Source organism: Fulmarus glacialis, unplaced genomic scaffold (genome assembly GCF_000690835.1).
Source record: "Fulmarus glacialis isolate BGI_N327 unplaced genomic scaffold, ASM69083v1 scaffold30996, whole genome shotgun sequence".
In the NCBI taxonomy this organism is placed as follows: domain Eukaryota; kingdom Metazoa; phylum Chordata; class Aves; order Procellariiformes; family Procellariidae; genus Fulmarus; species Fulmarus glacialis.
In genome coordinates, this window is record NW_009218003.1 from 15,572 (window position 1) to 26,206 (window position 10,635).

At 44.7% G+C, this 10,635-nt stretch overlaps 1 protein-coding gene across 1 annotated transcript; it reads left to right on the plus strand.

Annotated features, from left to right (window-relative positions):
* Positions 1-824: 824 nt before the first annotated feature.
* On the plus strand, positions 825-10,175 carry STON2 (stonin 2). Its single transcript, XM_009579906.1, has 3 exons — positions 825-2,646; positions 8,777-8,979; positions 10,092-10,175. Exons 1-3 carry the CDS (start codon positions 858-860, stop codon positions 10,173-10,175), a joined length of 2,076 nt encoding a protein of 691 aa, XP_009578201.1. The 5' UTR covers positions 825-857.
* The last annotated feature ends 460 nt before the right edge of the window (positions 10,176-10,635 follow it).

The window sequence follows — 10,635 nt, forward strand, 5'->3', positions numbered from 1 at the left end:
GAAAATAGTGGTCAAAGGTGCCATGTCCTGACGGAGGATGCGGTCAGCTTCCACAATACATGTCAAAAATATGTTTTTCCTTATCCTAACGTACATCCCTAGATCACAGCTTCTCCAAGAGATTTTTCAGAGACGTCCAAGGACTGGCAGACTCTTTCATAAACCAGAGTCTCTTTACTGAACACATCCTGGGCAAAAATGCCACCTAGGCACCTTTTATGGTGCCTTCACCGTATCCCCATGTGGTTTTGTGGTAACAGCAAATGTGCAGGCAAGTATGTGGGGATGGAGTGGAGAAGTGCTCTTCCTCAGCATTCGTTCCTTCTCCCCACTGGATTCTTCTGTAGAGCAAAGGGGATGGGGACAGAAGGGGAAAAAAATGAGAACAAGGGAGAGAGGGAATAAAACAGGCAAATGACAGAAGATAAGTGGAGAGAAGAAATGCCGCCTGAAAGTTTAGAGAGGGAAGCTTTAAAAAATCACTACAACAGGTGGGCTAAGTTTCTTTTTTAGGTCATTATATTTGAATGAAAGCAATACAATCATTGCTGTCGTTCCTTTCACATTTCTTCCTGCATTCCTTTTCTGTGTTAAACTGTCCATTTAAAACTGGCTGAATCTGTTTCTTCATTAATTCTTGCCAGAAATTCTTCAGCATTTTAGCCAAGTCTTTTGATTATCTTTCTTGCCCAGCATATGAATAGGCCTTTCTTGAGCATGCAAACTATTGTGCAGACTGTGTTTTTCTTTTAGTGGAGAGAACTAGGTAGCTTCAGAATAATTAGCTGAAATTTCCTTCCCTCCCCTCTTTTTTTAAAGACAATTCCTCGTCTCTCCAGGAAGATGAAGAGGTAGATATGGAGGCTGTCAACTGGCAGCTGAACAACACCTCAATGAATGGGCATTCATCTACCCCAACCACAGTTCGCTTTCCCAGCTGGGTGACTTTTGATGACAATGAAGTCAGTGTTTCACCGCAGAACCTTTCTCCCTTGAAAACAGACACCCCACCTGCAGAACCACAGACTCCAGATGTTAACTTTAACCTCACTACATCCTTTAAGAAAAGAGAACGTCCTAAAAGCACATTAGGTGACCTCTCCAAAATTCAAAAACTAGATCTCTCCTCCTTAACCAAGTTGCCTTCACCACCATGGAGTGCTACTAATCCCTTCCTGGATGAATCTCTGCGAGATGTCCAACCCTCACCCATCAATCCATTCAGCTCATTCTTTGAGGAGCGAGACAGGCGTTCCAAAAGTTCTTCTGTCTCCAGTGCTCCAGGCAAAAGCCAAAGAGACTCTCTCATTGTTCTCCATCAAGAGCCTGATACCATCAGTTTCCATGAGGCAGACAAAAGTGTAACCCACACAGATGCTGTAGAGCAGCTCAAGCAACTCCAGATTGGAGACCCAGATCGTGTGAGCAGCCCTACCTTGCCTGATGATGACCCCATGATGCCATATGATCTGGATGCAGCCTTATTTAACCTGGCACCAGCTCAGCCAAAGGATGGATGGCCAATGATGCTCAGGATCCCAGAGAAGAAGAATATTATGTCATCCAGGCACTGGGGACCAATATACGTCAAGCTGACTGACAGTGGATGTATACAGCTTTTTTATGAGAAAGGACTGGAGAAGCCTTTCCGGGAATTCAAACTTGAAATCAATCATGAGATTTCAGAGCGCAAACTCCAGAACTATGATGAGAATGGAAGGATACACAGTGTGCGGTTGGACCGCACAACCTACAAGGAGAAAAAGAAGTATCAGCCTAAGCCAGCCATTGCTCACACAGCAGAGAGAGAGCAAATTATCAAGCTTGGGACTACAGATTATGAAGACTTCCTTAGCTTCATCAGTGCTGTGCAAGACACATTGATGAGCTTGCCAGCCTCATCAACAGATCTGAGCACAGTGGGACTAAACTATCAAGAAGAAGAAATCACGGTTGATGTCAGGGATGAGTTTCATGGCATCTTGGCCAAAGGAGACAGTGTGATTCTCCAGCACAGTGTGCTGACCCATATCTATGTTCTCAGCTTCCTTTCTGGCCTGGCAGAATGCAGACTGGGCCTTAACGATATCCTGGTCAAAGGGAATGAAATAGTTGCAAGGCAGGATATTATGCCCACTACTACCACTAAGTGGATTAAATTATACAGCTGTCGGTTCCATTCATGTGTGGATGAGGACATGTTTAATAACTCCCGTATTATCCTGTTCAACCCCTTGGATGCCTGCCGGTTTGAACTGATGCGATTCAGAACTGTCTTTGCTGAGAAAACTTTGCCTTTTACTCTGAGGACAGCTGCCAGCATCAATGGTGCTGAGGTGGAGGTGCAGAGCTGGCTGATGATGTCCACCGGGTTCTCTTCCAACCGTGACCCTTTAACTCAGGTCCCGTGTGAAAATGTGATGATCCGCTACCCAGTGCCAAACGAGTGGGTGAAGAACTTCCGCAGGGAGAGCGTCCTGGGGGAGAAATCTTTGAAAGCCAAGGTGAACAAGGGGGCCACTTTTGGATCAACCAGTCTGTCTGGTTCTGAGCCAGTAATGAGAGTAACTTTGGGAACTGCCAAATATGAGCATGCCTTTAATTCCATCGTGTGGAGGATAAATCGACTGCCTGACAAAAATTCAGGTGAGTGGTGCGTACCATCTCTGCAGGAGTAAACTAATTTTGGAAGTAAACTGTATTTTGGAAGATAGGGAATACTGGGTTTACATGGTGAGGGATAAATCATCCTCTGTAGTATACCAAAGGACATCAGTTAGTTGCATGAAGCATTTATCTGACCCTTCATTGCAGTAGTTTTACATATCCTACAGACATTGCTAACAATAAAAACAGGTTTAGGTTTTCCAGATGCAAAAATATGCTTTCTGTCTCTGCTTTTATGAGTACGTTATGGGACTTAGGCATCAAACACCTCTGTGTGCTTAGCACTGTTATTGGAAGCAGGGCTTTTTCAGGTAGGTTGCAAAGGCAAGATACTATGCTATGGGGCTGAATGACAGGACCAGATAAATTGCGGTAGTTCCAGCACATGTGATTTCTTTTCCATGCATTGCCAAGCATACTGGGCCAGTGCTATATATTTCAACGTGTGTACCACAACTAAGTGGTACAAAGTGTCTGGAATGGGGTTTGTAAGAGGACAGAAGATACTGTGCAACCATTTAAAAAAGAAAAATTTCCAAACACCAGTTTGTGGCTATGTTTCTGTAATTAGTGCAGACAGGTAAATACAGCTTAAACCTGAAGAGAGTATACCAACATAAAACGCACAAGCCTTTGTTTGCATTTCTGGTAACATGTTCATAATTAAAAATTCAAATAATATGAGCAAGCTACTGTTCCCTTTGGCCATCGCTGCCAGTCATTCCACTTCCTGCCTTTCATCCATGGTGTGCAGTAAAGCTAGACAACTCAGGTTTGTTTTTATTCATAGTGAATTCTGCTTCTTGATTTCTCTGATCTAGACTAGCTTTTTACAAATGAGATGCACTTTTCAGTGTTAATGCTGTAGTAATGCAGCTGGGTGACCGGGTTTCCGTATTCGGTGTTCCCTGAAAGTTCAGTGTTGTACCAGATTTGGCACTTTCTAAGGACATATGTTTTTCCTGAGTTTGAGCTATAGCGTCAGCAAAACAATGATCCAAGTCTTCTAATCTTTTGGATCACATTTCGGCCTAAGTACGCCAGCTTACACCAGAGGGATATCACTGACAAAAGTGAAGGCTCCGTGTTTTCTGTAGTGCGGGGCATAAGGGAGCGAGCTCGGGAACTCAAGAGAAATATCGCAATAAAAAATTAACCTCAGACTGTTTATGAGCAATAACATGCTTGTGAGGAAACTCTCAGTATGCCATCTGCATGAGCTCTGGGAGCAAGATGCTGTGAAATTGGGCCTTCTGTGGCATCTTCTCACCAAAGATCTCCATATACCGTATAGACATTACAGCTGGGGAGACGAAAGCCCCCAAACTTTAACATAATCACAGAACACGCTGGTAGCAAACAGGAGAAGAGGCAGAACTCCTGGCTTCACTGCCTCCTGCGAGGTGATGCTCCCTTACCCATCGCAACTTTGAGGGAGAAGTTGATCCATGTCTCCTGTTTCCTTGATCTCGTCTTTCCTGGTGTAAGGTTTTATTATATATACCCTGTGTCAGGGGGAAATGCATCACAGACTTGGCGCTGCTGTTGGAGCCCTGCCGCAGAGCATCTGTGCATCACGGTCACCGTGCAGAACGCAGGGCAGCTAGTATTTGTTTACATCCTGAGAGGAAGAGAGTGTCCTCACCCCTCCGGTCAGGACAGATGTAATTTCAGGGAAAGGAAGGGCCTTGTAAGCACTGTCTTGGCCAGGACACATGAGGTACATGAGAGGGAGGGAATCCCAAAGTGATGACAGGGCAGGCCAAGTGTAGTTTAAATCTGACCTTACCTCTCAAGGACTATTTACATTTCTTGACAGTCCCGTGGTTTTCCTTACTCAAAGTATGTGGCGAACAAAGAGGGAGGTAAGTGGTACTCAAAAGCATTGATTCCCACTTCTTCTTAGATTTGCCTGATGGACCACATACACTTCTGACCATATGACACTGATGTGTGGTCTATTGCCAACCTTGTCCATGCTTGGCTGTATCCAGCCCTATCCACAAGTCATGTAATAACTCACTTCCACCTATTTGCAGAAGTCCCGATAAATGATGCAGTTCTCAAGCACTAAGTATAAAAATATTCCCCTGACTCGCACTTCATGCTCTCTTACTGTGGCAGGTCTGGTCTGCTAATGAACTGCTCTGGTGCCTGGGACAACAGAGCAGGAGAGAGGTGGTGGCATCACACTGCAGCTGGTGAGAAACGCTGCAGGTAGCCACAGTCTCCAGCTCCATCCTGCCTCCAGAGGCCACACAAGTTGTCCACACGGCCTGCGGCATATGCATTGCATGACTGCCTCCAGCACACGTGCCTATCTGCCAGCCCCGTGTGCCTATCAAAGAAGTACATATGTAGGCACAGACTTGCGATGGGACCCTTTGTTCATCCGCGTTGCGTGCTCTGACACATCAGTCCCTTGCAACCGTGATCCCAGGGACTCCAGAGGTCTCCAGGTAGCCACTTGGACCTCTTGTGCTTCACTCCGCTCCCTGAATGCAGACTGGTGCTGGCTCTGTGTAGACGTGAGGCGTATGACACCATCCGCCCCGCCTGTGGTCTGCCCTGACGGCCAGGGCAGGAGGGCCGGTCCCTCCCGAAGCTCACTGCTTGCGCTCAGGTTGAGAATCCTAGCTCCCAAATTGTGAAGAATTATTTCAGCAGCTTCGCTGTCTTACCCAAATGTTTTCTCTTTGTGCTTTCTAATGGGATGGGGCCCTCTGCACTCTCACTATAGGAACTTGTTATCAGCACTGTCTGTATTATTTTGTAGCCAAAGCGTCTGCTTATGACTGGACATTGAAAAGCGTATGACAGATGAAGGAGTGTCTGTACTCTGACTGTGATTTGACCTAAGAAAAAACCATGGACTGGATTCTACTGAGCACATTGCTGAAATCCTTTCCAAAATAGCTTGTTAAACTTTATTGCCCTTCTCATATTCACAATTAATATGATCAAAGCAGTTGATAAAGAAAGCCTATTTACAGGCTCTGCAGAACCTCAGTTGCAGCTGGCTGGCCTCCATATGTTTGGGTTTTTTTAATCCACCAGCAGAATATTAGGAAAACATCTACCCCGTCTTTGATCGTGGGAAAACGCTCATGCACAGCCTTGGATCTGGATATTTGAACTTTGGTCTAGTTTGGCTGTGGATCCCAGGCATGCTGCCTGGTATACTTTCTGAAGTAAATTAAATCATTTAATCCCTGATGTTGGGACATCAGAGTCGTTTGGAACAGATTCCCTCCAATCACGGTAACCCATGCATATATATGAATTATATTATCAGGTCCTTGATTGTTAGAATGAAACGTTAGTAGCTCAAGGAAGCAAGAGATGCAAAACAAAAGCAGTCTGTTGATTTCCTCCTGATTTTACTGAAAAGTGTACCTGTCTGTTCAGAAAGAGCTCTGAATGAGCCTGTTGAACAAAGAGAAAGTCTACAGAAGTTGTGCCTTGTGTGCCTCACGCTCGGGACACTAATGAACACTGATGTGCTTGGTATTCTTGCTATAGCGTCAGTGGAGGAGTTGCTTTCTTAATCAGTTCATCTGGTTGCCTACCGTGCTGAGCTGGTTTAAATGAATAACTTCCACATTTTTTTGAGTGTTGTGCATGGTCGTTTCTGTTAGTGGATACTCCTACTAGAAGAAATTAAATTATTGAAAAATTGCTTTGTTAATTGCATTGCATTAATTTTTTTTGGCTTTTTTTCCCTTCATTTCCCCCCCTGCTTTTTTTTTTTTTTTTTTTTAAAATCTCAGGTGTATTAGAAGAGTGGTTGCTGGTTCCACGTGTCCAGTTGAAATTATGAAGAGTTTAAAAGCTCAGATCTCCAAAGCACCTGTCACGCCGTGTGCTCAAGCCCAGTTAAACACGTCCCAACGTTACCTTCACATGCGTCCATCCCAAAAGCAACCGAGCACATGCCAGCTGAGGAGTGCAGCGGCGCGAGCTGAACGGCAGAGAGCCGCCTCTCCTGGGCTGCTGTGGGCCCCCGCTGCCACCCAGGCAGTCTGAAGGAGGGAGCAACCCACGGCAAACTAGAGGAGGGGAAAAGCATAGCAAAGCAGATGAGCAGGAAGGATTACAATGAGAAGTCTGCCGAGACTGGTACAGGGTGAGGAAAGAGTTACGAACGGATGGGGAGCCTGAGGCTGGGAGTTGGTTGCCAGCACTGAGTGCTGAACACGGGATTTTTGAGGGATGACTCATTTTTAGGCATCTTCATAACGCAGTGCCAGAGAGCGGTGATTCCCAGGTATGTGCAGAGGCACCCGAGCGTCCCATGGCAGAGGCTGAAGTGCACTGCTGCCGCAGGTGTGCCCCCCACAGCCAAGCTCAAGAACTGGGCAGAAGCAAAAGCCCTGCGGTGCTGGAGGGCACAGTGTTCTCCGTGAGAGCACATGGGGCTGCTGCTAGCCCGTGGTGGGTGGGATCTTCTTGAAGGTCTGCTGTGCACCGCTGCTTTTTATCCAGAAAAAGTGTGCTCCAGGTATGAAAAGCTGCGAAGCGCTGTCAGAGAGAGATCCCATCTCGCTCTAGAACCAGGGCAGCTCTGCTTGGGATAATTAATCCTGATGAAAAGCACGTGATGTATTTTAATGCTTGCAGAACCCGAGCTTTTGTATCTGCTTGGTACTGCACGCACGCATTCGTAACTTGGCTCCAGCTGTGATGCTGCATATCTCTGTGGTCTCTGCTGAACTGCATAGCCTCTTGCTGGATTTGCTGCACAGACATAAGTTTATAAACCTTCCAGTTGTGAGGCAACTCTGGCTAGACCATTTGGCACTATGAGGCTGACTCCAGATGAAATTTTTATCCAGACTTACACTGGGTTGACATTTTTTTCCAACTCTATTTCAGAGGTTAAGTGGGATGTTGCAATGCCTAAGCCCTCTAAAGAGTGCTCAATTTCATCCTGTTGGGACAAGTAATATCTCAAAATCCCACATCTTGCTTTTCAAGCTTCAGCTCAACAAGGCTGGCTTTTGGGCTCTGGATGAGGAGCTGACTTCCTTTTCAAGGCCCAGGCTTGCAAGTCCTTCACAGGCGGTGTTTTCCTCCTCTTCCCAGGGGGAGCTTCTGGGCTTTTCCCACCCAGTTCTTTTCACTCTGCCTGCCTTCCTCCTTCCTTCTCTCTGTCCTGTACACCTTGCTGAGCTGTACGGAGAAGAACCTTCCCAATGAACAAGTAGTCAGAAATCCTAAAGCCTGTAACAGTGGCAGACCAGGATGCCATTCATTTATTTATACGTTACTTTCATTTACACATACTTAGATAATAGGATCCCTTCAATCAGAAAGCCCAAGGTGGCTTTGAAGGCTCTCATCCTCATTTTGCAGAGAGAGAAAGTGAGGCGCAGACCTTAAACGACTTGCTCAAGAGCTTAGGGAGTTGGCAGCAGTCAGAAATAAAACCAGCCTAGCTTGACTAGCAGTCCCTACTTTAATTTTTAAACATCACTGCTGTCCAGAAAAACAAAGGGGAAAAAATAATAACAAAGGTTATCATTTACAGATGACAGAGCTAAACATGATTACTTCCTCACCTTGCCATCTTTAATGCGAAGCCATCTTGTCATGGATTAGAGTAAGGAATAAACAGTTATTTCCAAGCTGCCCACAAATTTGCTTTTTGAATCCAGGAAAGTTATTTAACCTTATCCAGTATATTTTCTTTTGCTAAAAATGGGGATAACAATTTCAAATAAATGTGAAATATCTGCCAAATCCCACCTTTCCTTACTATCAATACATGACGTTTCAGAAAGATGTGCCACAATGTACTTGGCGTGTTACATACACTGGGGGAATCAGAAGAGGGGAAATACCTTTACCCTACTGTGCTTGATTTACATCTTGTATTTTCACCCACTAAAAGCAAACTAGAGTGATTGGCAGTCCTTTTTGCAGTTTGTTTAATTCCTCTGGAAACTCCAGCAACATTGAAACAGGTAAGATACTGTCACTTGCTACGAACTAGTTCACCCAGGCAGATTCTTTGGTTTCTTGCAGTTTTGTGATGTCGCTTCCTTCTAGATGTTGTGTTTTCTGATCCGTCCAACACAACTTTCATGTCTGTTTGCTCTTTTTCCAGCTTCTGGCCATCCTCACTGCTTCTTCTGTCACCTAGAGCTTGGCTCTGACCGGGAAGTGCCTTCCAGTTTTGTCCGCTATGTAGATGTGGAATTTGACATGCCCACCACTTCTGCATCCAAAGCCACTGTACGGTCCATCTCTGTTGAGGACAAGACCGACGTGAGGAAGTGGGTCAACTATTCAGCACACTACAGTTACAAGGTAAAACTGAGCATGTGGCAATCACCATGGTTACTTTGCACGCTTCGTTGTCTTGAAAAGTGTGGGCAGACAAATAAGATCCCATGGGCAGCTGAGGTGGGAATTTGGCACATGCCAGGCTCTGTGCAGGAGCTACCCATGTGCAGCCCATTGATTCTTGGCAAACAAGCAGTGGATTATCCCTCAGCAAAGATGGCATAAACTTGCTTGCAGTTGCTTTGTGGAAGAGCATACACGTACTGCTGGTACGGTAAGCGTGTGAGCAGGGAGTTTTGCTGCTCTTCACAGCAGCTACAGTGGGAGTGCTACAGCAGACAAAAGGATCACATTATTTCTCTACTTAAATATTGCTTCTTCCTGCCTGCCCTAAGGAGAGGAGCAGATGGGAAAATGCACTACGTATATACCTGCCAAGAATCTCAGTATGCCAAAATTTGCATGTTAGCTGATCACTCAGCAGAGAAATTGGCATCCTACCTGCCTTCCTTAAGAGCAATGATGAGAGATACTGAAAAGATTCTCATGGCAAATATTTTTAATGGTAATTGTAATTACATTTTTAGTAGTCTCTTAAATTCCATGGAGATGGTATTTGATCTTCCTAAGTATCCCTTGTAAGAATTAAACATTGGATTATCGCTGAGTTTTCGGAGGTGTTGAAATTTAGAACACAAATGTAGATGTGCATTTTGAAAATGAATCTCTTTGCTTTATACATCAGTCTTTGCAGAGTTTAAAATTGAGGCTGGTCTTCTGCTCTCACTTAGGAAAGCACCTATCCTCTGCAGATTTGGTTCTGGGTTTGGAATCAAAGTACAGCTAGGGATGGTAATGAATATAAATTATGTGAGACCGGTTCTCTGCATGACATTATCTCTTCTGGAAATGATGTCATGACATTGTTGAATCATAAAACTGTTTGGATTAGACTGAAAACACTTATAGTAAATAAAATCCAGCTTTCCCTCCTCAGCCTATTTCTTTTCACAACCCTCTCAGTTTACCAAGAGTTTCTTCACCTGAGCAGGACACGAACCGCCACTAAGGAAGATTTTTTAATCTTTTGTTTTCCTTTCTCATTACAAATGTTCTCCCTCTTTTTCCTCTGCCAGGTCGAAATAGAGCAGAAAAAAAGCTTGAATGACGATCTGAAGGGAGAAGATACTGCAAATGTCAATGAATGTGCTACGCAGTGAAGGAAGATCAGTCTGCAAGTCCCAAGGAGGGTGGTCAAATTAACAGACCTGGAAGAAAGGACTTGCAGGGTTTTGGTATTTTTCTTTAAAAAAGTATGGAGTACTACTGTTAAAATAATGCTCTAAAGAGTATTATTTTTCCTTGTGATGATCCGTACTTTGAGAAGAAGTTCATCAGTGGTTTGTTTGGAGTGGACCCATGGGCTTTTGCTGGAACGATTTAAGTACATTTGGGGTATAGACAGAATGACTCGTATAACAGACAAGCCTGCCTTTTCTGCCTCTTCACCATCTAGGTCCCGCACTGAAGTATGGTCTGGACACCATCACAGCCAAACCAGAAAGCAGCCTTTATCTCACTTAGAGTCTTGCCCTTCTACATTAAGCATTTTTTTTGTATGCCTGTCAGTTTGGTCATTGGCAGATTCACTTCCTTCTGAACTGCCAAATAAAACCCAGG

Excerpts from the sequence above, each read along its gene's own strand:
- STON2 (XM_009579906.1), top strand. The coding sequence starts at position 858 with ATGGAGGCTGTCAACTGGCAGCTGAACAACACCTCAATGAATGGGCAT. Across the intron at positions 2,647-8,776 it reads ACTGCCTGACAAAAATTCAG|CTTCTGGCCATCCTCACTGC; the intron begins GTGAGTGGTGCG and ends CTCTTTTTCCAG. Across the intron at positions 8,980-10,091 it reads CAGCACACTACAGTTACAAG|GTCGAAATAGAGCAGAAAAA; the intron begins GTAAAACTGAGC and ends TTCCTCTGCCAG.